The sequence below is a fragment of the Zonotrichia albicollis genome, chromosome 26 (genome assembly GCF_047830755.1).
Source record: "Zonotrichia albicollis isolate bZonAlb1 chromosome 26, bZonAlb1.hap1, whole genome shotgun sequence".
NCBI classification, from domain to species: domain Eukaryota; kingdom Metazoa; phylum Chordata; class Aves; order Passeriformes; family Passerellidae; genus Zonotrichia; species Zonotrichia albicollis.
In genome coordinates, this window is record NC_133844.1 from 4,184,660 (window position 1) to 4,211,206 (window position 26,547).

General features: G+C 43.2%; 1 protein-coding gene across 3 annotated transcripts in view; it reads right to left on the minus strand.

Annotated features, from left to right (window-relative positions):
* Positions 1 to 4,021: 4,021 nt before the first annotated feature.
* PPP2R2A (protein phosphatase 2 regulatory subunit Balpha) overlaps positions 4,022 to 26,547 on the minus strand; it is a 39,628-nt gene continuing 17,102 nt past the window's right edge. For all 3 annotated transcript variants that reach the window (XM_014272324.3, XM_074558884.1, XM_005494469.4), the window contains exons 3-10: positions 13,000 to 13,097; positions 9,971 to 10,136; positions 9,398 to 9,510; positions 9,008 to 9,185; positions 8,232 to 8,396; positions 7,537 to 7,706; positions 6,957 to 7,048; positions 4,022 to 6,151 (exon numbers count right to left, since the gene is read on the minus strand). In XM_014272324.3, coding sequence (XP_014127799.1) covers positions 5,872 to 6,151; positions 6,957 to 7,048; positions 7,537 to 7,706; positions 8,232 to 8,396; positions 9,008 to 9,185; positions 9,398 to 9,510; positions 9,971 to 10,136; positions 13,000 to 13,097 — 1,262 coding nt within the window. In that variant the 3' untranslated portion in view covers positions 4,022 to 5,871. The remainder of the gene's footprint in view (positions 6,152 to 6,956; positions 7,049 to 7,536; positions 7,707 to 8,231; positions 8,397 to 9,007; positions 9,186 to 9,397; positions 9,511 to 9,970; positions 10,137 to 12,999; positions 13,098 to 26,547) is intronic.

Here is a 26,547-nt window from a genome sequence, read left to right on the forward strand (position 1 = left end):
CCCCCACCCCCCGACTGTTTTTCTTCTTGTTCTTTTCATTCTGTTTTGTCATCACTTCAATGTCAAGATTTATTTGGAGGCCTAGACTCTTTTTGATGTAATTTTGTGACTTCAGTTTCATGTCTCTAACACGTATATCTATATTTATAAGCATTTTGCTTACCGAAAGTTGTAAAGGAGCCTTTTACACCATAAAGTCCTCCCATCAACAGCCACAAGAATATAAATTGTGTTTTTTTCATTACTCTGCTCACTGAAGGAGTTCAGTAACAGCAGCACTATCAGAGTGAAGCCACACAGACACAACTCCAGTAGTGTTCTTTGTTTGCTCCCCATTACAAATGTGAAAAAATCACTTATTTCTGTCAGCTTTTTTTAGCTAGAGAAAAAACTTGTATGCACAAGTGTCACAATCATCCTATACTACAATACCTGTTACAAGTATTTTTTGTCTTCTATTCCTCAACACTAATGTTGGAGGTTTGAAATCTGCCTCTTGTAACACCAACACTTCTCCTGAATTTGACTGCAGGCCTTGCATGACTGTACCAAATATCTGACCCTGTGGAAAATCTGGATGGCTCTGGGGTGGCACTGAGAGAGAATTAGCTACGTTAGTAGTAGAAAGCACAAATTGAATTAATTTGATAAAACATCTATTTACAGGTGGAGGGGCTGCAGAAACACTTGAGATTGAAATCAGAACAATGAGCTACTTGTGATTTTGAATAAAAAACCTGCCCAGGTAACCTAACCCTACTTTGCAACCCTCAAATCACAGGCTAACATGAGCATTTGTCACCACCCTCATTCAGGAAGCATTTGCCACAACACTTGTGGCATTAATATTTATCAGTCAAGTGGGACTATTAAAATTTCTGAGTCAGAAATAAATTGATCAAGATTATAGAGTGAGTCAATGCAGAGCCAGAAATAGCATTCACAAGGCCTGACTTTCAGCCCCGTGCTCAAACCACTCCACAGGTTCCTTGAGGCACTTGAATGATGTAATTAATGTTTGTAATTTGAATCCTCGGATGGAAAATGCTGTGACAATGGTGGCGTTGGATGGACACAAAACCACATATTAATAGAAGAGAAACAATGGCCACAGATTCCTGGAAAAAGCTTTTTGTACTGGAGTGCACTACAAAGGTTTTTCTTCCAGGAAAAAAACCAAAACCTTTAAGTCAATTGAAATCAAACAGTTAACAAAACCTGTGCCAAGGTAATCCCATGTCACAGGGCTTGCAAGGATTGCAGGATGAAGAGAGAGATGAGAATGTTGAATCCATGTTCAGAAGGCTTGATTGATTATTTTATGATATATTACATTATGACTATACTAAAAGGAATAGAGAGAAAGTTCTCTGAAGGCTAGCTAAGCTAAGAATAGAAAAGGAATCAATAACCAAGGGCTGTGTCTCAGCAGAGAGCGAGACCCAGCTCTGCCGTGAGTGGTCAGTAAATCCAAACATCCACCCGAGACCAATCACGGATCCACCTGTTGCATTCCACAGCAGCAGATAGCCATTGTTTACATTTTGTTGCTGAGGCCACAGCTTCTCAGAAGGGGGAAAAATCCTAAAGAAAGGCTTTTAATGAGAAGATGTCTGTGACAATCCCACTGGGATTATCTCATGGTTCCAAGGTATTCTAAATGTTTGAAACAAGTACAGAAGGAGAGCTCTGTCTGCCCTGGACCCCTGGAAGTGTCCAAGACCACGTTGGATGGGGCTTGGAGCACCCTGGGACAGTGAAAATGTCTCTGCCCCTGGCAGGGAATGGCACTGGATGGCATTTAAGGTCCTTTCCAACCCAAAACGTTGCATGATTCTCAAGCCTAAAACATGCTATGATTATTCTTATTTGGTTTGTTAGTATTTCAGTTCCCCAAAGCTGATCAAGTGCCCTTTCCTGAGCTGGACACACCCAGCACCCTCCCTGCACAAGGGCTCTTGGCCCTGCACACCTCGGCTGAGCTCTTTGTACTGCATTAATCCACCCTGGGAACGCTTTTATAGTGTTTCATATTTAGCAACAAGTGATGGCTGTTGATTCCGGAGGTGACTTCGAGGGACAGTGACCACACCTCGCCGTGGCCGCTCGCGGTTCCAAACCTGCACCTCTCTACGGTAGCGTTTGCCTCCTAGTGGAGAGCCCTGGCTCAGAAAAGCGTTATCAAAACCAGCCAGGGCTGTTTTCCTCCTTGCAAAGGTTGAGACTGTTCAGATTGGAGGGTAAAATTCACAGTGTAGAGGAATCGAATTCACGGTTTTTATTCTCGCAGCTGGGAAACAAACATTGGTTTTAGTCCACCGCTTATCTCTACAAGCTCAAACCAAGTTAAATAAGATGTTTGCTGCAGGCAAACAAACAGCTCCAGACAGCCACAGTCAATACACAGCAGCCTCACTCCCAGCACATCTCGATCCAAGTCCTTCTCTTTACAAGAGCCAATTCCATGGAAAAGGGCAAAAGGAGGCACCTTTTATTCAATAAAAGGAGTGTTTGATGGGAGTCGGGATGTTTTACACCCCTACAGCCCGGAGGGAAGAGCAGAAGAGCAGCACACAGGAAATTGCTTCCCAGCTCTGCTGTGCCTAAGAGGATGGCAACAAAAGTCTCTATTAAAATATTGGTATTCCATCATCCATAGCCCCTCTCCAGGAGGGGAAATCTCACAGGTTTTTGCTTGAAGCACCACCCGAGCTTTTTCCAACCAGGCTGATAATAAAAGGATCTGCAGTTAAGCAAGAAATGATCCTGTCCTCCCTGAACAGAGCAGTAGGGAGCAGGTGCTGCTGCGTGCCCAGCGTGTTTTCCAGGCAGCAGCCACATCCTAGTGGGGAAGTGACAAAGGACTTGAGGCACAGGGCTCTCCTGCAGCTGGGCATTGTGTCAGCTGGATAAACACCTCACTCTGAACAGTAACTGGTGGCGCGAGTGACACTGCTGCTGTCACATTGTAGATACAAACGACCCAAGTGGTGGTTGGTGGCATTTCAGTACCATCAGTGGCACAAGGACAAGATGCAGGGAGGAGAACGCCTTCCCCATGTTCAGTCTGGCATTCAGGGACTGGGAATTGCAGATTTGCACTGGTTTTACTGGGCACTGAGGATGCTGTGTGACTGGAGCAGCTGAAGGCAGTGACCAGAACCATCCTGCCCACGACAGGAACAGGGACACAGTTCCCCAGGCACAGGGAAGAGACCACTCATTCGAAAATACCTGCAAACACAGAAAAGGATAGGGGCAGGAAAGAGCATAAAAAGCATCCTGACAAAGTGTATTCTCTGTGTACTTTTATTAATAAAATATATGATTTACAGCATGTATCAGTGGACAGTGTGCTTAGAGAATTCTCTAATGGAGTGTGACAGCACAGCAGGAGCTGGGTTTGGTGAGGACAAGTTAAACCTCAGGTGAATGACATCTCAAGGACCACCATTACCAGCCAACCCAAACCCTTTCCCACGGTGAGCTTTAACCCATCCCAGCAGGCCCAGCTGTGGTGCCAGAGGAAGCTGTACTGGAGTATTGCTCTGGGCGACTGCACCCGCTCACTCTGTGCCGTCTCCACGCGGGGCTGTGCTCAGCACCTTCCGTGCATCCCTGGGGCTCTGGAGGCACAGGAACAGCAGCCCCAATACCATGGCCCTCATCTTCCCAATCCAGCATCCTTAAACCTACACCTTCACAGAACGGGATTTTACCAGCTCCACAGCAAAAGCATCTCATCACCTCAGTGCCTTCACAGCAAGATAAAGAACATAAGCTTTGGCCCTGGAAACAGCTACACATGTGATTAATGTTACTCAACAAGTTGTTTCTCAAAGTGTTGGAAGGTCTGGTTGCTGGAGTAAAATTAGTCACATGCTACTAAATAGGAGTAGGGCCCAATTGTTTATTCACCCACTGGAAAACAGCTGCTGTTCCTGGGGCAATTCATTTGTTTCACAAGGCTAACAGGTGAAAAAAAAGGTAAAATCCTTACAAAGGCTCATGGTCACGCATGCATGGTACAAGACAAATACTGTATTTAAGAGAACTGGATTAATAAATATTAGAATTTTTACATTTTCACACCACTGCAGAAGGACTTAAAAAAACTGAAGAGTGATTGCAATAGTACTCTTGTTAATAACCTCTAACCCAGCCAAAATTTTACAGCAGAAATAGTATCTCAGTTGATCAAATCATAATGTCATTTTAATAACTACCTCTAAGCCACAGAAATAATTAAATACAGGTAACTCAAAAGCAAAAATTCTGCCAGTCAAGGTAAATTCACCATGAATTCAAACTTTACTGAACATTTCCATGAAGGAGGAACAAAACCTAAAAGCACAATCAGCAAAAATACTGGAAGTAAAAACTCATGAGCCTTATAAAGCATCAATATCTAGTTAATCTTTGGATAAGCCTTATGTGCTGAGGAGTTGAAATCTCTCACATCACTATGAACACTTATTTCATGCAGCTTCTGTACTCCACAGGTTTGGCTCCTCGCACCAGTGAACATTTCTATAAGTGCAGGAACTTTGCAAAGCCAAAAGCCAGAAGAAAACATTTGCATGGTTTAAACTACATTTCCAGTTAGCAATAAATACAGAAAATAGAGCAGCAGAATGCAGTGCAGTCATTAGCTATGGAACCATGGTGCTGGCTCGTACTACAGAACACCACACAGGAGCTTGGACAACTTCTCACAAAGCCACAGGGGACTTGGTGCTCTAAACAAGGCATTAAAGGTATTTTATCCTAAAACAAGGCATTGAAGAAACCAGGATGAAACTAAACATTAAGACATCAGTCCCAAAAAAATGGAATTTAAAACCTGAAGATTCTATTCCCTTTCTGATTAAAGCAACAGGTTAAAAAGAGGAGCATTCAAGGGCACAGGAAGTGGCTGCTCAGATGAAAACCTGACAGCAGTTGTGGTGCTGAGATGGAAGTGGTCATACACTGGCTGGTGCCCAGATTGCTCAGGAGTGAATGCAGGTACCTGTGAAATCCCTCCCTCTCTTCATTCCCATGAAAAATAATTAATACTGGTTAAAATCATTACAAAAAACATAATTTTATTTTCATGCATCTAAGGTAAAACACAGAGTATTTGTATAAAGAGGTAGATTAAAAAAAAAAAAAGAAAACAGATTCTCCATTCTTTGTCACTTTTATTCAGTAGTTTGTTTTTTTCCTTATTTTCTCTTTTTTTTGGTGCCAGACATGGCAAGGAGTGATTACAGTCAACTGTTTATTAAAACACTTGTTGCAACACAGACCCCCTTTACCACTGACCCCAAAAGGACCCATTTTATGTGCTTTATTTTGTTTATTTTTTTTCCATACACCACCACCAAGGCGAGGTGGAGGGGGGACGAGGGGGAAGGGGGAGTCCAGGAGGCCAGAAGGAGGAGGAATGCTACAAGCCACAGCAAGAATGAGCTGTATTTAATAAAAAAAGGGGGCCACGAATGATACAGTAATGAGGTTACACAATTAAATCCCATAGCATGATTGAAGGCTTTCCCTGTGTCTGACGTCATCACAATGGAAGGCATAAAAAGTGGAGTAAACCGATGTTGAGACAGTCCAGTCTAGTCCATTAGGCAAGATGGTGCAAGTAGTCATTTAAATTAAAAAGTGCCCTATCCTCACCTAAATGGCTAGCAGGAACGGAGACAACAGAACCACAGAGCCTTCTCCATGGAGCTATAAAAGTGTGTTGTCATATGGCACATTTTTAAACACTGGAAAGGGGTGCCATAATGGACCTCTCACTTGCTTTTGTTACAGGTACAAATGCTAGATTCAACTATTTCAACTATGCAGGAAGTGACTCTTCAGTTAGGAATGCCAACCCTAATTCATCTTGTCTTGAAATATATACAAGTTGTTTGTGGTAGCTACAGCAATGATGTTCTCCTTGGGGTGCCAGGCTGTGTGCAGGATCTTCTTGTTGAAGTCTAAGCTGTCGACACTGATCTCGTCCTTCTTCCTCTTGCCGCTGGCGCACACCTTGCGCGGCTTCAGCACCGTGCGCGGTTTGTTGTTCTCCCGCGACGCCTCCAAGGTGATGTCTCGCTTCGTGTTCCTGTCAAACATCCTGAAGAAGTTGTTGTAGGACCCTGTCATGACAATGCTGCACAGGGGGAGAAGGAAGAAGGATGTCAGTTAGGAATGCCTTCTCCTTTCAGCAAGCCAGAGGGTCTCGATGGAGATCACGCAAACGGAAGGCAGGAGGCATCACCCACACCTGCTACAGCTAAAGGGAAGCAGGTTTTATAAATTTCAAACTTCCCAAAAATACCCTTTTACCTTTCCTGGGCCCTTTGAGGTATTTTGTTATCGAAGCACCTTGAATATCATTATTTCGTTTGCTTTTCACACACACACAGGAGAGAGCCAATACGTTGCACTTTTAGTGACATACAAGGTGTGCAAATTTAGGTACTAAGCAGCACATCTAGTTTGTGAAAATTCCTTATAGCCCCTGATTCTGCATCAGCTATTCAGTAAGAAAAACAGACTTACAAGTTTCCCTGTCCTTCCTTTGCCTCAAAAAATATTTGAGCAGACAGATGTCAGATTTCAAAAAAAAAAAGAAGCACACCACGTCTGACAGTACTGTCATGGAACCAATGAGCTGCTTTAAATGCCACAAATAAGCAGTTAATGGCATGATTAGCACAGAAGCAAGAGCTGTCCTAAGTGGTGCTATTGGCAGGTCACAACCATGGTAAATCACTGGAAAAAGAACATTCCTGGAAGGTTTTCCCATGGGCTCCCCTAGAGGTCTGGTACAGATCCTTGCAGTTAATAATGCACATATTACAGTCTCCTAAAGTACTACTGCATTGTCCAAACCCAGGCATTTGAGCTCCACTGCCCATTTTAAGAATAATTTGGAAAGATTTGAAGTGCACAGGGATAAGAATTCCACTTGCCTGTCTGATCCATTCCAACAGCATTCAAACTTGTCAAAAATGCAATCATTCTCATACAGTGAGCAGAGTTTACTCCTGAGGTATTCATGCACCTGGAAAAGAGGGATAAGAGAAACTGAGTGAGCCTTAGACTCATACCTGTAAAAGAGCCTTCCCAGACTGTTCCAAAAGCAAGGAACCTGAGACTGTTCACAAGAGCTCTTTCTCACAATGCAAACAGCAATTTTCATAGGCAGCTAAAAACATTTTATGAAAAGGAAATGTTTCACCTCCTGATATGGCACAGAACATAAAGACAGCCAAAGACCTGTCCGAGTCTCATGGCTGGAGATCACCTCTCCGCATCCCAAATCCCCACTGGGTAAGAGTGAGGCTTTTCCAGCCCCAAACATGGCTTTGGGTTCTGCCACCACCCTGCAAACAGCACAACCTTTCAGCAGGAGTGTGGAATCCCCAAAGCTCAGGGATGCTCTGCCTGAATCTAGAGACAAAACTGTAACTGCCACATCAAGACCATCAGTAAGATTCAGCCCCTGTCCATGGTTTTTAATTCCCAGCCCACATGATTTTCACCCAGTACCTGGTATGTTTCCACAGGTCTATTTTCCATATTTAAATCCCAGATCTTCACTGACAGATAATCTCTAGTCATCATATATCGACCACTGTGGCTAAATTTGACATCAGATATAGAAGAGATGATTTCAGAGAAAAATGATCTGTTGCTAGGATCCTCTGGTTCTTCAAACACTGCAGGAAAATAAGACAGGCATTTCAAGAGGTCAGTTTGTGTCTCTTTGATACAAGATACACCTGGATTACTTTAACATTGTCTCCACAAGCTTTCTGCCTTGTGTTACTCTGTATTACATAAAATAACTTTCAAGAAAAAACATTGGTAGTACAGTTGCCATACCCTCTATTGTTGTAGCAAGCCGAGGTCAGCTCCTTAGTAAATGAATTATTTGGTAATATGTGAAGTCTTGATTCACACATGCACCAGATTTCCAGCACCAAGTACAGACCAAATGGCCTTTAACCACCTGAAGTCTGCAAAAATCCTTTTCTGGTGTCCAAACAGAACCTGCTACTCATTTTACTCACTACTTTTACTCCAGGAAAACATAAATACAAGATTTATTTAGATTTTAGGCTTTAGATATACTCAATATACTACAGGAATTCTACACAAATCCACACAGACTATTCAGTGTTTGATATCCTCCAACAGCAAATGTCCTCTGGCACAGGGAGACACTGAACTGCAGCACTCACACTTTGAGTGTCTGTCACAGAGGGCTGATGCCCTCATGTCACACAGGCGAATTGTGCCTTTGCTGCTGCTGTAGACAAACGTGCTGCAGCTGTTGGGGTGGAACTCTGCAGCTGTGATCACCTCTGTCAGCTCCTCCATGTTGGCAGGCTTGATATCTACAATGTCTGCAGCAGCTCTTTAAGGAATTGTCTCCAGTGAAATGAGTTTTTCCCAAGGTATTTTTCAGTTTTAGATGCTTTCAGAAATGCTACCTCAGGCTTGTGGGACCCAGGCACAACCCAGGGAAGAGTTAAAATCAAGCCATTCAATTTTTCTACAAAGCAAGGTGGTAACATCACATTCTGAATTGGTTTCAGGATAATTCTTACAGCAGCAAAAACCTGCTTCAGTTTTGCTCCACACTCCAGCAGTAATTAATTCTATACTACAAATTATCTCCCAAGTATTTCATACAAAACTTCATTTTGCTTAATTTCTAATTACACTGCTATGTTATAAAATGCTATTTTGTATTAAAAGCTTCACACAGGTGTGGCTGCTCCATCCCTGGAAGTGTCCAAGGCCAGGTTGGAGTGACCTGCTCCTGCCCACCTGGATGAGCTTTAATGTCCCTTCCAAACCAAACCATTCCTTCTCCAGAAGTAAAAGCCCTTACAATGACTAGGGAGAAAAGGAGATGAATTCTCTGTATCTGTACTAAACACTTCTCATGGAAGGAACAAAAAACCCAACAGTTTTCCTGTTCCCAACCCACAGAACAATGGCAAAAGGATACTAAAACTTCTGTCAGTGATTTCTAGGTGCCACAGGTTGATCCGCAGGTCGTCTGCAGACAGGTACGTCTCATAGTCACTGTTGATGGAGATGGAGTTGATGTGATACGTGTGGGCATTGGCAAATATCCTGCGTGGGCTGGCCTCCACCATGAGGTCCATGGGCCTGAACACTGGCACCTGCAGCACACAGAGCAGGGCAAGAGTGAGAGCCCAACCTAGCACAGACACCAGCACAGTCCTTCCACATCCCAAGCTGGATGAAACATCTCACAAGTCAGTATTTCTGCCAAGGGCCAGCACAGGAAAGATGAAGTCAATGATGTGGTGGGGTGGTTCCTCCCAGAGCCATGGGCTGGGAGAGGGGAAGGAGCTGATTGTGAGCTACTCACCCGTAGTGTTGTAACTGTAGTAGGATCCCTATACCGTCCATCCTCCTCCTTTAAATTATAACCCTCGGGTCTTTTGTCCCTTTCACTGATTTTCCATAACTTTATTGTTTTATCTGCAATGAAACAAGCACAGGTTAAAATGAGAGCTGTGGAGAGACACCAGGCATCACTGCTGATTCCTTCTAAGAAGACAAGGCCGCCCACGTGCACAAAAAAGACAAAAATGCTGCTTGGGGAAAACAAGACAAAAAGCATTAAAAAACCTCCTCCACAGTTTGTTCTTTTTATAAGAGTTCCAGCAAGTTTCAGTCAGGACAGGGACTGCTATGAATGATTGATGTAGGCTCTGCCACAGGGACTCTCACACACATGAAGGTCTCACATGCGCTGTACACAGGGGCTGCAAAATCCCAAACACCCGCCCTGTGCTGGGACACCGTGCCCAGGGAAGCCACAACCACGGCCCCAGATCCCTGCAGTTAAACCCCACTTGATTCCAGCCTTTTGGAGAGGATTAGACCAAATCCTAACAACAAATCTACATAAGAACATGTTATGGTGCAAAATACTTACCATTTGTAGACAATAAAAACTGAGCAGCATTTTTCTGGGGTAACCACCTAATTTTGTTGATCTTCTCTTCAATTTCTAAACTTTTCAAGTAGTCAAACTCTGGTTCATGGCTTTGAAAGGTACTGTAAACATTGTATTCTCCCCTACTGTGAGACTGGGTTTTGTTCTAAAAAGAGAATTAAACGATCAAGACATGTATACAATGTACATTTGGGTACAACCAATTGATTTTTATGATCCTGTCAACCAAATAAGATGAGCATCATCTCTGTGGCAAGAAATTTATTAAGGTTTCTACTATTTTGGCTAAGAAAACATCAGAGAAGAGACAGTTCATGCAGAGCTTAAGTTTCCAGAAACTCTCCACAGAATGTAACATCTCCAACAAGTTTTCACATTAATGCTGAGCAGCTGAACAAACTAATATTTTACCTATTAAAAAAACCAAAAAATAAACCAAAACAAAACCAAACTGCAACTTATTTAATCTTTAATTTTCCCATCTTTGCTGTTTAAAGGGAATATTTCTTCCCCTGCAACACAGACACACAAATGGCAAATCTACTCTGTGAGTACATTCAGCTTTCCAGGCACACTATGGAAATCCCACATGGCACCTCTAAATTTATACCAGCAGCTCCACGATTCTGGTTTATAATCTGCAAGTCCCCTAGGAGCTTCTGAACTTCTTAAGCAGCTTTTTCTTCCTCTTTCTAGATGGGGAAAAAGCTCAGCACCTCTGCTCTGGCATTGCAGTCACCCCTGCAGTTACCTGACCAGGTGTAAAACTGGTTTTACAAAACCGAAAAATTACACAATTCCTCTTGCCAAAAGTTGTGTCTTAAGCACCAAAATACTGCACTGCATGGACTGAACCTTGAATTTCATCCACTGGGTGCAGAAAATTGGGTCCATTTCTGATGTAGTACTCCCCATGTTCACCTGTAGTGGTTTAAAGCTGAGTTTTGTGATTTATTCCTGTCCCACCAACTCCAGAGATTGCACCATCAGATGCCTTTGCTGTGATATGTTCCTGGCTGGGGACTTTGCTCCTTCCTTCTCTGGTGTCTCATGTCCATGGGCTCATTTAATCCCTGAGTAGCTCACCAGAACACATCTGATACAACCCTTGCTAGCCCACATTTGTCACATTCTTTGCATCATTTTCCCGTGCTTCATACCCTGAGAGCTGGCAGGAATTCTTGGACTTGAAAATAAGCTGGGGGCAGGGAAGGGATAATGGGCCAAAACACTCAGAAATCCCATTTGGCACCAGAATTCTGTACCACACCTGTCCCTTACACTGCTTTTCCCACCCTGGAGAATGGAAGGGACTTTGTTCTAAGCCTCAGTCAGAACTAACAACTGAAGCTGGGTCACTGCATGGAACAACTTGGAAAGGAAATCCATTGTGCTGTAGGAAATGCCTTAGGAAATCCAGGGAACTGGGAACTTTCCTTCAATTCCAGACTGACCGTAACGACCGAGGTTAAATATTCTATGTGTGCATTCTAGTAAAACTTTACAGGATCACAATAATACATAAGCCCAGTAATATGTGAAATGCATCCTTGGGCTAAAATCCAAATTTAAACTCTCAGTCTCATGGTGCTCAAAGGAAAACAAAAAATTCCAAACAAGGCGAGGTGTTGGCCCAAGCGGCCGATGCTGAATTCCAGTTCAGGTAATTGCACCGTGCCCACGCAAATTCCTGCTCAGTTTCTGGGAGCTGCAGGATTCACTTCCTGCCTGGCAGCCAGCTGATGTCACCGGCTGCCACATTCCAGCCCGGAGGTGGCAGCACTCTGGCACTGGGGCAGGCACACAGGTCTGCACAGCTCCTCACTCAGCCCTGGCAGCGCCTCCCTTCCTGCAGGTGTGGGCTGCAAAGCTCTGCAGGGAGTGTGGCACAAAGGGGCACAGAGCTCCAAACAGAACACTTCTATTTCATTCACTTTCACATAAAATCTGCTCTAGACAGTTTGTTGGAACAACCAACTACCAGTCCATAAACACAAATCGTTCCCTAAACACAGAGAAGTAAAAAAAATGACAAAAACAATTCTGTGGGATTTCATCTGACAACCCAGCTGTTCTTCCTACCCTGGATCCCAGCTCCTAAGGATGTGAGCTTGGATTATGCTCCAAAAACCAAGGACTCATTGAAATACAGCCCACCTGAAAGCAGGCAAGGAACTACTGCAACTTTAAGCTGCACAAGAGGATTCTTAAAAGCGTCAAGCTACAACTCAAGAATTAAAAGTAATAAAGAAATAAAAGGAAAACAATAAAAAGACCCCACAAAATACTCCATCAGCCGGTGCCACACAGCCCCACTAGATGTCCCCACTGACCGAGGGGAGCTGCTGGCACAGGGACGGTGCCTTGCCCACACATCAGCCCTCTGCTCAGGGAACCAGAAATGCCAAGCTTTGGGAGTTTTAAAATGGAAATTGAAGGAAAAACTACACAAAACTAACAGTGGCATCTTTAGGCAGTGAGGTGACATCTCCTTGAAATACATGATAACCACAAAAACTTCCAACTTCCAGCCTCAGTTAAAATCAGGCACTGCAGCTCAGCTGCCCAATGACAGAGGTAGAGCCAAAAGCCCAAAAACCAAAGGGTAAAGGGAGAAAAGAGACCTCTGCTATGGGGGTTCTGTGGTTTTACTTGATTGGTGTGGAAAAGGACACCTGAGGTCACAGTCACACACTTACTAGAGGGCAACTTTTAATATCCCCAGTTCCACTGAAATCATCATCACAGCCAGAGAGTCACTGTGCAAGAACCAACTTCAGTTCCCTCAAGGGGCTTTTGTGTCCTACCCCTTTTTGGTCTTCCCTTTCAACCTTCTTTATACCACAACCAAAGAGTGTTTCAAATAACTTCTATCACCAAGTTAATTAAATTTCAGTGTTGTAATCACTTATCACACAGGCATGCACTTCGTGTAAGGGGTTTTACAAAAACATGCTCCTTGATTTTAAAAGGGAATAGAAAGAACAATGGAATTAGACAGCACTCACCTCCTGCTCCTGTTGAAAGATGACAACTCTCCCTCCTTTGTCTCCTGTTGCTAACAACTCTCCAGAATGGTTAAATTCTACTGTAGAAATTATATCCGCTGCAGAACAACAAAAATAAATCCCCCAGATTAATCATTCTTCTAAATACCAAGTGGCCAAGAAGGCCACAATTAAAAAAACCCAAACCATTAAAAGAATTATACTTTATTTAAAGGACACCTATGAAATGCAAGTAGAAGTTTCTTCCAAAAAATAACCCCAGTTTTTAAGCTGTACATTTGAGAAGCATTTCTAGATGACCATGCCAGAGCTACAAGCACGGTGTTGTGCATTACTTTGTTCCTAAAGGTTTCATATCCTCAGCCCCTTAGAACTGGTGTTTCTACTCTGACTCTAGGTAATAGAGACTGTACCTTCCTAGAGCAACTGTGCATCTTTATTTTCTCCATTTTTCCTAATGCATGATTTAGATACAATCATTATCCATATCACCTCAAAGCACCTATTTTTTTAAAGGACTTAGTACACATTTGGTAACTTAAAGGCAAAAGGTATCACGGGAGAAAAGTTCAGATATCTGTGTTTAAGGAATGCAAGGAATAAACAGCTGCAGAAAATCAGGAAAAAACCTCAACAGTCTTCAAAACACCCAAGTACCTCTTCTGGATGAAGAAGGTTTACATTATCACAAGTGTTTTTATAGGGAGTGCTAGAATTAAATGGTAAATATACAGTGACACAAATAGTAATCCCTAGTATCAAACTGAGTGTTCATACATCAGAAAGGACAAATTACAACTTAAGCTCAAGCCCACCCATTCACATTTCCAAAGGTACAAATGCTCCTTGCACCCCCAAATAGTTGAATCAGAAGCCAAACTATTTTTGAAAACACAACTCTATAAATCTCATTTTCTGCCACAGAAACTACTTGAGAGGTGTACATACACAAGTCTTAAGGCCATTTCACTTTCATGCCAGTCAGCAGTAGATAAACAGTATTTTCTGGGGGATGGTTTCTTTTTTCTCCATTGCATTCATAACATTTTAGACTTAAACAAGATCAATACCTGCTTGACTTAGAGCCAAACATCATCTCCACAGAGTTTTGTGTTCTTCAGCACAAAGTGCCCCAGAGACCCCCCAGCAATGTCCCTGCCCCTGCTGGCACTGGCAGCAATGTCTGCAGACAGGAACGCACCCACGGCCTGCACCCCACGAGCCTGCACCCACATCACACACAAACTTTCACTCCAAACTCATCTTCCTTCCATCCCAGAAGGCAGCAGCTACTGCAGCCATTCTTCTGGGTGTGACCAAGATGAAGTGATTTATCTCACACCTGTAAGGTGCAAAGCACTGAGCTGCACATTTGGTATTTCACAGGTACCTCGCCCAGGTGAAGGGGGCATGGAGACAAGAAACAATTCATCGATGTGCAGAAAGAGGGAGGTGCAAACCAAGCAGGCCCAATGCAAAGCACATGGTTGTACTCCTCCTATAGGAAATGACCTTACTTAAAAAATTATCAATTAATTGAAGAAAAGCGCACTAACATATCTCAGCAGTGAGAAATACACAGAATAATTACTACTGAGAAAAACAAAGATTTAACACTACACGCTCTGACAGTCTTGAAACTGGTAAGACAATGCAGTGAATTATTAGCAAACTCAATGTGTCCATGTATGTGGAAAGAGCAGAGAAAAAATGGCCTTAGAAGTCTCATATACCCATACAAAAACAGATGAATAAATTAATCAAAGTACTTATTTCATGAAAGTCACTGGAACATTTAGAACAGGCAGCAACAGCAGCCAGAAAAACCTTTGTTTAAGGACAAAAATCTCTATTTTCCCAGGTCTGATGATGCTATATATTGTATTTAATAATAATACAAATCTCACATAGCAGAAAGACAACCACTTTTCTGTAGATCCCTGACATTCTTGCCTTTTTGATTTTCAGGAGAATCCAAGCTTTCCCCCAGTGATTTCCAAGCTGATGCAGATCCCGCTATCACAGACTCAGGTGCACAAATAAATGTTCAGCACCCATATCCCACATCCCCAAGGAGTGCAACAGGCAGTGGTGACAAGGTACAGAAACCTCTCCAGTGCCTGACTGACACCATGCAGACCATTCCAAGTATTGGATCAGTTTTAAATTAAAACCAAATACATTCCTTAGCAGCAATGGAAAAATATGAATTTGTTTTAAAACTCAAGATACATCAATAAATCCAATGTGCCTTCCACAGTGTAATCTCAGACTATTCCCTCTCCAAAGGAAAGAAAAGGTGCTAAAAACGTGACAGAAAAAAGTGATTTCTGCTAAAGTAATCCCAAGCCAGGGCCAAGATATAGATTTTACAAAGAAATCTGTACTAGAAAGCAAACAAGCAGCTGTACATGCAAACCCAGCAATGCCCTGTTTGGAATTCCACATTCCCACACCTTCATCAAAGCAACAGCCACACATCAAACACTGGTGCTGAGCTGTTTAAAGGTGGTGGAGAAAGGACAGAGGGAGCTTTTCAACCTCCCCAGTGCCTGGATTCACTTGTGGGTTCTCATCTGTGTTAACATCCTCATTGCCCACAACAGGTACCCATCTTACCCTGCTTTTTTCCAGTGATAATTGTAATTCCTTGATGATTTTGGCCCTTCAGCACCACCAGAGAGAATCCCCAGCCTGTGGTGTTTCCTCTCCTCGCCCTGGGGGTGCCTGCAAACAGAGCTGCTCCTGCTGCCACACACTGGGCAATGACCCCTCCCAGAGCCAGGAGCTGCTGCAGGGAAGCTGAAGGGAGAAGCAGATGGGCAGGGCCCCACTGCCACCTCACTGACGGCTGCTGGAAATGGATGCATTTCAGTGCCCTTTTCTTCAGCACAATGTCAGAGATAAACAACCACTGAGCCCTTATCTGATACCCAAACCTCTCCCAGGCCACAGCTTATCTGCTGTCAGCTGGAGATCAGATCTGTCCTCTCCCCCTCTCCAGCATCTCAGGACATCTCTGACACCAAGATGTGACAGTGCCAGTGCTGAGGGTTGCAAACACTGCATGGCAGCATCAGTCACAGGAGATGAAGACAGGATTGTGACAGAGGCAAAAGCCAGGACTCAGCAAGGTACACCCTCATTCCTGCAGGGCACCTGCAATACCAGCACCGAGTGAACCAGGTTCCTCCTCCTTGCTTAACTTGGGACAGAGAATTCAGAGGTTGTTACATCATTTACAAGTATTGCTCTGCACAGATCTATTATGTGTCCTTCAGTTCCATTCAATATCCCTTCACAGACATTTACTGTTGTAGAAACACTTCTGAGACTGCTAAATGGTTTCAAATAATGTTTTTTAGTGACCTGAAAGCAAAGGGGTAGTGGGGTAGGAATCACCTACATTACCTGAAATCTATTTATGAATGAAAATGTTCTACAGCAGGTATGGAAACACAGAGCTGCTGCACAGTTCTATCTCCACCTCAGAGATATAAAACTCTAGAGTCAAACCAAGCCACTGATCACAAACATCTCAAACTCAAGAGAGGTTTTGGTCCCTGATCCATCAGCACACAGAGACAGGGCAGAGTCTGCTTCCCCCAGAGCCATCCAAAGCTTCCCACAGCTCTCCCTGATCCAGGAGCTACAATCTGGCAAAGCTCTCCTCTCCTGCACAGCATCTTCATTCTCACAACCTGCTTTAATTTTTTAAGCTTCAATGAGACATCTTCACTTTTCAAGTGCTCCAACAAAAATCAAAACCACCAGCAAGATCTGGACACCTGACTGGATTCAAGCAGGACTAAATTCTTACCCAGCAGACATGGAGACAGAAATTGGAGGAGCCAATAAAATAAAACCCAAACATGGTGTTTGATAGGGAATAGGAAAAGGACAAAACACATCTCAGAGCTTCAGGTAAGGCTCTGAGGCCACTAGGCCAGTGCACTGGAAAGAGAATCAGTTCAAATTAAAAAAGAATAAAGGAATCCAACAGACCTCAAATGCCTTTTCCCCTGTTAAAAGCAGTGTTTGGAACCAGAAAAACTCAGTGACAAATACTCAAACACACTTTCACACTCTGGGGGCCCTCCACATGTTGCAGTGAATGCAGAATGTGTGCACTGTCACCATCAAATTTTCTGAAACTTTAAAGAAAGGATTGTGATGGAGTTTTATCAGAGTCCAGATGTCTATGGAAAAAGGGAATAAACCTTCGTCAATCCAAACCAGCACAAGAAAACTGTAATCCAATTACTTCATTCCAGAAGGCCCATCACAAACCTGAAAAGCAATTCTGTATTAACTTTGTTTCCAATAACATAATAAAGAGGATTTTATTAGAAGAGAAGAGGCTATCTGTTTTAATGTTCCATGAACTTTATATAAACTCTGCTTAGAAAACATGCTTGGTAGGCAAAACATGTCACCTACTCTGCAGCAGCGAGTCAATCACGGCAGAACAAAGAGAGCCTTTATTTCACCAGACCCAAAAGGTTTCTGTGCAAGTTTCTGCAATCACGTTGATCTGCTGCCTGAGCAGAGAGCAAGTAAATCAGAGTGTTTACACAAGTGCAGCAATCTCTTGATGTTTCCAAGGACTGAACAAAGAACTGTAACATTTAAAAAGCATTTTCAAATTATTTAGAAAGTATTGTTTACATACCTTCCCAGTGGCTCAAAATACCTGGGATTCAGTGGCTCAAAATTTCTGGGATTTTCCAAAGGACCAACTCAAAATAATCTTTAAAAGATTATAAAAATCCATAAAGCAGAGCAGATGATATACAGGTTGGAAATTCTGTCTTGGCAAGTGAAAACTGAATTTGCTGACCTAATGTGGAGACCACATCCTCAGTTTATCAGCCTGGAAAAGCTATTTTCGTCAAACTAAACATCAATCAATCATTCCAAGTACACTTCAGGAATGGTCTCAAAAGAAAAACATTAAGAAACCAACTTTTAGGATTAATATTAAAATCCAGGGAAGCTCAAACAGCCTCAAATTGAGGAAGCAGCAGAGGAGTGGATAAACATAATGAGAGATAGAGACAGTGAAATATTTGAATTCTAGTGAAATATTTGAATTCCATGCACAATTGCTGAATACACCTGAGTCATTCTTCCTAGAGAGACCAAGAGTATCTGTCCAGGAGAACCTGCAGACATTGTCTGGAAATCACTTGTGGGTTGTTTGGTCCTTTCCAATCAGGGTGAGGCAAAACCTCCCTGCTTCAAACTACTGAACAGATGCAGCTTCCAGAAACTCCAGCTCAAGTCACAGCTAAGGACAGAAATTCATGGCTTTTGATTGGACTTTCTTGTTTCCAATAATGGTTTTGTTTTGGAATTATGTACTTCATCACTGGGAACAAACCCCAGTCAAACAACGAAAGACACTGGAGAGAAAACAAAAGCTCTTCCAAGGCTTCAAATATTTTAAGTAGCTCCACAATGCATTGAGTCATCCCACCGACACCCCACTGTTTGGGATTTGGGTTTACTCCTTTATCCAGAGCCCTGATACGTTGTGTATTTATCTCTGAAGGTAGCTAGTGAGGTGTTAATCCCAAAGTGAACAGGAAGCTGTTTAAACGAGGTTAAGGCAGGGTGACCACATGTCTGTGCAGAGAGCTCCCAACACAGGGTACCCCAACCTCACAGCCCAGGAAAAGAGTGAGAGCAAAATGCCAGGAACTGTTTAGTGCTGGTGGTGTAAAAGGAAACACCCTCTGCATTCCAGCCTCATCCCTCATTTAAGTCTGTGGAGAGGGGGAAGGGAACACAAGGGTTGTGTGCTCTAAAGGTGCCATGACCAGTTTTAGTACTGACTTCATTTCCCTCCTCATTCACTTGCCTGAAGGATTCCCTGCATTCATTCCATCTCCCTGAGGTGACCAGGTAACAAATCCAAAGGGAGCAGGCATTCTCACTGCTCAATTTCCTACTTGAGACTCATTCCAGAAGTCCTTTAAATTGATCTCTTCTCTACTAGAGAGGGCTTTCAAAATATATTAATTCCTTAAAATCTGGGGACAGGAAGAAATGCACCTAGACAACAGAAAAGGCAGAAAGGGGTTATTGCCCCTTGTGGCAAAAATCCTCCCACTGTGCCATGCCTCCCTGCCAAAGGCAGCTGGTTCCTTGCCAAGTACTGGAACTCTGCAGCACAAAGCTGCCCTCCTTGCCAGGGAGGGGCACTTGTCTGATGGCAGCTCTCTCCTCAGTGCTGCTGCCCTGCAGGGGCACACACAAACACACAGGACAGAGGGCAGCTCCAGCACACAGTGATAGGCTGGGCTTGCTGGGCTTTGCTTTGCAAACCTGGGAGCTGCACAGACAGGAGGAAGATTTACTGAGTGCTCCCTGCCCTGCACATTCACTCCAAGTGAGTGAGCTCACTTGAACAGCCCTGGGAGGCTGACAATTCAAAACATGACCATGACAAAGTCATCATGCTCCTGCTGATGCTGAAAGCATTGAGTGCTGTTTGGTGAAGAAGCACTTGAGAGCTGAGACTCACCCAGTCCCATTTACATCCCTACCCACATGTAGCATACACAAGGTACCAGTGGCCAAACTGAATACACACAGTATTGCACAGCATAAATTACTCACCTAAGTAAAATAATCAAATATAAACCTTGTCAAGCAGGCCTAAGCCACCATAACTTCACTCTAATTGCCTGGACTCCTCTATATTCCCTTTTCTTTTATTCACCATTTCTTCTCCCTTTCCTTCTCCAACTTTACCAATCCTTTGAGGAAAGATACACTAGGGAAGTTCTAGTTCAACAATGAGTTCAACTTTGGATTAGAAAACCATTATTATTACTACTCCAAGTTTAATTTTTAACTTTTTATTTAGCTCCCCAAAACAAAAGTTTGATACCGCTTGATTAAGCTTTTCCTGTTACCTCCTAAGCCTGTCCTGCTCACTGTGGGCCCCCAGGTAAGCAGGACTCTACTCTTGCATGGCAAAGCACAGCTCAGCGTGCCACATCCTTCTGAGATCACTCTTTGTGCTGTCAAATCCATGTAGCAGCAATGACATCAGGAACACTCTGTTATCACCAGTCTGCAGAAGCAGGAGCTGGAATGAGTCACTTTTTTTAATGGGAGGTGGAACTGGAGGCAAGGGAAAGGATCAGTGCTCCAAGACTGCACAGGATTCATGTGTATTAGGGCAGCATAGAACTGAATTTGTAACACATAGCTAGAGATAATGCAACTCAATACTCAAGTACAAAACAATGTTATTTTGGTGGTTTTGCAAATTCATGCAAATAACTTTTGTTAGGCCTCATGGCTTCCTAGAAAACACAAGAGCAAACTTCCATCCCCTCTGTCCTGGGGTGACGTTATGATGTTTGTATATCCCCATTCATCTGTTCTGTGCCTTTAAGCCCAGCTCTGAAGAGTGGAAGTTTTGTTTGGGTTTCTCTTATCAGGGACACAGAGACAAGCGGTACACAGAGCTGTTTTTTCCCTTCCAGCTTCAGCTTGCTGCTTTTGCTTGCTCTCTTTTTCTGCTCTTGCTTCTGCTCTGCTTTCTGCCTCTGCCTATTAGCTAGTTCTAGCTAAACAGTCCACATCCCTTCCTGGACTGTTTCTCCTCTCCTGTTCCTGTGACCATCTCGAACCTGCTCCGGACTGGGACCCGGGAACACCGAAGGTTCGGCTGCAGCAGCTGCCCCAGCGCCGGAGGGACTGAGAACAGAGCAACCACCCCCGAAAGAGACTTTCTGATTTTGCCATCTTTCTCAGAGCGGTGTCACCTGGTATTGTTCATTGTGTGTGCTGGGGGTGCTGTGCCTGTCAATAAACAGGTTCTTTCCACCTCTCTCCGAGGAATTTTTCCCGAACCGGTTGGGGGAAGGGGCCGTGTGGGTTTCGCTTTCTGGAGGGGCTCCCTTTGCAGATTCTTTAACAAATTTGCCCTAAACCAGGACACCCTCCCATGGCAGAACAGTGGCACCAGCCCCAATCTTGCTGCCATTAGTTTCATGCAAGGCCAGCAATGCTCCTAAACTGCTTTACTGGGCACTGAGAGCAGAACAGCTCCAAACCCATCTGGCCCATGCACCAGAAGCTGCTCCTCCCTGCAAAGCCACAGTGAGAGGATGGCATTGAAACTGCAGAGAACAGGATTATCCCAGAAGTGACTCCAAAGCTTCTACAAGTTGGGATAGGAACAAACATGTAGATTAAGTGTTTTAGAAGATCAGAGTAAAGCAGAGAACAGAATCACCATCTGCTAATCTCTCATCTAGAACAGCAGCTTCTTATGCATCCAGAAGTCTTGATGGGATCTCAAGTTAACTGTGGCATCAAAGTAACTCCCTCATTTAAACAGAATTCAGAGAAGGCACAATCTATGGTCAACACTACAATCCAGGTCAGATAGCAGCAGCACACTGAAAGTTTTGACTCCTGTGTTTGGCACACACTTGTACCTCACTTGGGCAACTGCTTCAACAGCTCCACTCAGGGCAAGTTTCCACCACTAAATTTATCATTATGTTCCCCCACAGTCCATTGCTGGGCCAAAGCAAGAGACCAACAGAGAATTGTGCAAACCCAGCACCTCTCAATAAGAGCAGAAATCACTACAGGGAACACTTTAATCCTCCTCAACAGACACCACCACTTCAAACTTCTGTGAGCAATGGTAACACATTTCATTTCTGTTCAACAGTTTGTGTTCTGCTAAGCTAACAGAGCTCACTGAGACTGAGCTGAAGGCATCAGATGGGCAAATCTGCAGGGGGAAAGCAAGGAACACACTCAGGAGCAAGCACATCTCCAGCTAGCACAACTGGATTTACACAGGCCATCGAGCCCACGCCCAAAGTGCCGATGAACTGCATTTCTGTATGCAGGCTCACGAGCTTCCAGCTACATCAAGGCCAGAATCTAGCTTTGCTAGAACAGAAAGAAAACTTATTTAAAGCTCAGGCCCCTGGCTTCCTGTCTCCATCTATAGTAGGAAACTCGAGTCTCCAGCACACAGGACTCCAAGACACCTGTGGTGGCAGGGAAAAAACAGAGATGACAAACAGCAGCACACCAAAGCACTCTGAAAACAGATGTGTCAGATACTGATGTGGCCCCGCTTCCGACTACTGAAAATGACACAAAATTGCTCTGAAAATTTATCTTTGTGAAAAGAAAGCAGTCACACTGAAAAATAATACCATGAGCTATAGGAAGGAACTTCTACACCTTAAATTGATGTAGAACTGTGACCCACAGGGCAATACCTGTCCCATGCTCCCTGTAACCACTGCCTGTGGTTTTATTTCTGCTCACCAAGTCTGGCATACACTCTGTAACTCCTTTCAGGCCAACTTCACTACAAACCTACAGAAGAGAGAAACCCTGCGGGGTTAGGATTCTTAGCAGGAAACAGTCCTGAAATGGCCCCTTGAAACCCTTTCATCTGATGAGAGAGTTTAATAGTTTTGGGGTTTTTAACCCCAAATAAGCTTTTATTAGTAAGTGTTTAAAAAACTATTGTGAAGAATCCTCTCCTGTTACAACAACAGCAGACAGAAGAATGTTCTCTCTACACAAACAAATGCAAAACTCTTTGGTTTCTGGATAGAAATCATTAACCCTCATCATGCTGATTAATTGCTTTCTATTTTTAAACATGAAAACATGACTGCAGTTCCCTTCAGAACACATGCAAGGAGATCAACAGGAAAATACCCTCCTTCCAACAAGAAAAAGAATATCAACTAAATGAATTTAGATCAGAAGATGCTGCAAAGCAAGTTCTCAGTACATGCATTGCCCATTGGCTGGACACGATCTAGGTGAGAGAACAGAAGAAGGCACAAGCAGAGAAGCAGGAAAATAAATACATTTACAACAGACCACACAAATAAACACCCCAAAAATTCCTGCTAACTGGGCTGCCCACACCCAGGCACTGCATATTTACCAGGTAAAGGTTAACCTGGCTCCAGTAGTAGCTGATGTGATGTGAGAAATGTGCAACAGCCTGGGATCAGCAGGACAGGAGTCAGGGCCCCGGCTGCAGTCCCAGCCCTGAGGATGTTTCACAGGTACAAGGCAATGCACCCCACAGTCCAGCCCTGGAACTGAGGGGCTATGTGTCTGAAGCTTCTTCCAGAGCTCCACAACTCTGGGCACTGCTGCTGTCCCAGTGACTCCATGTGAGCACTGCTGCAAAGTGGGACCTCACCAGTTCAAGGCAGAGCCATTTTTCAACTCAACATCAGCTACATCAGCTTGAAAATACTCCACACTCAATAATAAAGGATTATTTAATACCTGACAAGAATTCCCTGGAGGCTCCAAAGGCATCTTCTGCCCAGAAAGCACACAGAGCAGTTGCAGCTCTCTGTGAAGGCAGCTCAGCCTCGAGAGGAGCTGAGGCACCGCTCCATTATTTCACTTGATCTCAGTAGGTTCTGGGTCTTTGCAAGAGGCCTGCAAGTTTTCATTCCAGGAATAAACATTATTAAGACATGTGCACTAAATGCTCATCACTTGTTCTTTGTCCCCAGCAAAATGTTCCCTGTGTGTTTCTGTTACCTTCCTAAATATGTCTGCAGTGCTAATAACATAATAAGGTGGAGTTCCCTGTTTGAGTACATTATTTAGGATATTCTTTGGGGGAAAACTCAATACCTGTGTAATGAAGATTAAAAAGGGATAATTGACTTAGTTATTGCTTTCCTAATCACTTTTTAACTTTTTATTTAGGTCTAGGAAGTAACAGGAAAAGCTTTATTTATTTTAGGAAGTAACAGGAAAAGCTTAATCAAGCCACATCAAACTTTTATTTTAGAGAGCTAAATAAAAAGTTAAAAAGTGATTAGGAAAGCAATAACTAAGTCAATTATCCCTTTTTAATCTTCATTACACAGGTATTGAGTTTTCCCCCAAAGAATATCCTAAATAATGTACTCAAACAGGGAACTCCACCTTATTATGTTATTAGCACTGCAGACATATTTAGGAAGGTAACAGAAACACACAGGGAACATTTTGCTGGGGACAAAGAACAAGTGATGAGCATTTAGTGCACGTCTTAATAAACACACTTCCCAAACTCAAATATTCCTTCAAATACGACAGGAAGTGCCTATTTGCTTTTCCTATTCATACTAATTCAGGTCTATTGTTGGCTGAAACAAAGCTCTTTCAACCTGCAGAAAGCGTTCCCAGGACATTTGACACCAGTTTATTAATATCATAAACAGGAGAGGCTGGAGTGGCAGAAATCCAGCCCCACTCCTGGTACCCAGCTGAAATCACCTCAGAAAGGAGGGTGAGTGTTCCACAGTTTGTGCAACTACAACGTTTATCCAGGACCAGGAATGAGCAGTTGAAGGTCACAGCATCTCCTTGAGCCTTTTCCTTGCAGCTACTGCAATATTACAGAATAATCATTTTTTTTTTTTTTTAAAGGGCTCAATCTGTCCACAAGCTATCCTCCTTCCAAGCAGAATTGTTCTGCTTTTAAACAAAAAAGTAATCAGCAGTAAATCCAGCGTTTCAGCATTTTTACATACCAGACACCTGTTTGATGGAAAAGCTACTGTGGGGTTCAGTTTCCCAACATCACAAAATTCAGCTGCTCAGAGCTTCCAGCTCCTGAAGCTAAAATCTATTTTCAGGCAGGGAAGAGGAAAAGCAGAGTGGCCCTCCTACTGAGGATGTGTCACACTCACTGTTGCATCAATCCCCCTTCAATTACAGCACAAACTCCTCTTCAATCACAGTCTAGGATTACCAAAAAAAGCCTGGGAGCAGCAGTTATCCAGAGGTTAGATAACACCACAGGTGGAGGCTGTGCACCCCTAAGCACTCCATGAGAAATGATGAGTTTGATAGGAAATAGGGGGAAAAAAACCAACCAGATACATAAAGTTTAAAAAAATGCTACCTAAGCAACATTTATGTTAAATGCATTATAATTCTTAAGTCACTTTGTTTCAAAACATCATCTGCCACAAAATCCACCTGACACCCTGGGTACCTGGCCTAGGTTTGCTTGTGCCCTGCTGCTATCACAGCCACTTCCATTACATTTCATCTGGAGAACTGTGCTCCTGCTTTGGTGCAAAGCAGCCCAGAACCTCAAGCTTCCATCAAGTGCCATGGAATTCTGGGAACCAATGAAGTTTTTAACAACCCACAAAAGTCAGAACCAAACCTTCCTTAAATGCACTGAAAAAATGGGCATGCACATGTTCTTTGGTGCTGCAGCAATAAAACTCTACCTAAAAGCAAATTTCTTTTATCCCCAAGTGAAATATTTGCTAAAAGGCAAGAATATGAAATCTATGGTTTGTTTGGAGACTGGCAGTGTCAGGGTACTCTGCTTCTACAGTTTTGAATACAGATAAAACATTAGGGATCACTGCAACACAGAGATAATTTGGCTAAATCACACAAGACCGAGTTTCCTTTCCTTGGAATTTTCCTGTTTCAACCACACCTTATCCCTTTAAACAAAGCAGCTGCACTGAGTGCTACACACAATCCACACCAGCCCCAGCTCCTTCAGAAATATTGCAGCTACCAAAACCTACACTGATTTCTGAGGCAGAGATGACAGAATGGTTCAGTTATATTTGTGTTGTGTGGAATTTAGTTTCGGAATTACTCATCATTGCTGTCCTTTGTACAACTGCATACAGATCATACAGATCTAATGACAGGGGAACAAAATTAACTCCAGCAGGAACCAACTTCATGCCCACAATTGCCTAATCTGAGATCTCCTCAGGTGCCTGCACATTCTGTCACATCACTCACAAAACTGGGACTTGTTGAGCAATAGAAGGAAAACTGAGACAAAAAAACTTATAAATAACAGATTGGATTATTTAACTTCTAACACAGCATTTGCCTGGGTTTAACACTCTGGTACACGACTTGCTCCAACATCTTCTCTGCCTGCAGAGCTTTAACTTACAAGCTTGATGACCTCTCATTAATAAAGTTGCAGCAAAACTGTGTATCAATTTCCAAGAGGGTAACAACTCAATTTTAGCACTGCTGAAGCAAAAAATTCATGTTTACTGATTTTCCAGAATAAACTTCATGCTGAAACAAAGAAATTAAATGTCTATTTATGACATTTGTGAGCTGTACAGGACACCCTTGGAGACCTGGAGATAAAGGAATCTACAAAGATTCAGGAGACCCCAACTCCATCTGATGCCACCACTGCCTGGAAAAGCTGCATGCACAGAGCTAAGGCACAGCTCATCTCTCAAAGCTCCTCAGGGTTTATCCATAATGCTCACACAAGTGCTCCATAATTCTCCTAAGACATGCTTTGAAATGCAAGTTATACAGAGTATAAGGATTCCCCAAAATGCATTAGAAGTATTTGACTGAGCCTTATTGAAGCTTTAAAGCTTTATTTCTTCTCGCCATGATAAATATGTTGGCAATGTATCTGTTTTGCAAACCCAGGCTAATCACCCCTTGGTAGCAGGAGCTTTGCTGAGTGCAGAGCTGCTTTATTTTACTTCCCAGTTTCTCAGGGAGCTA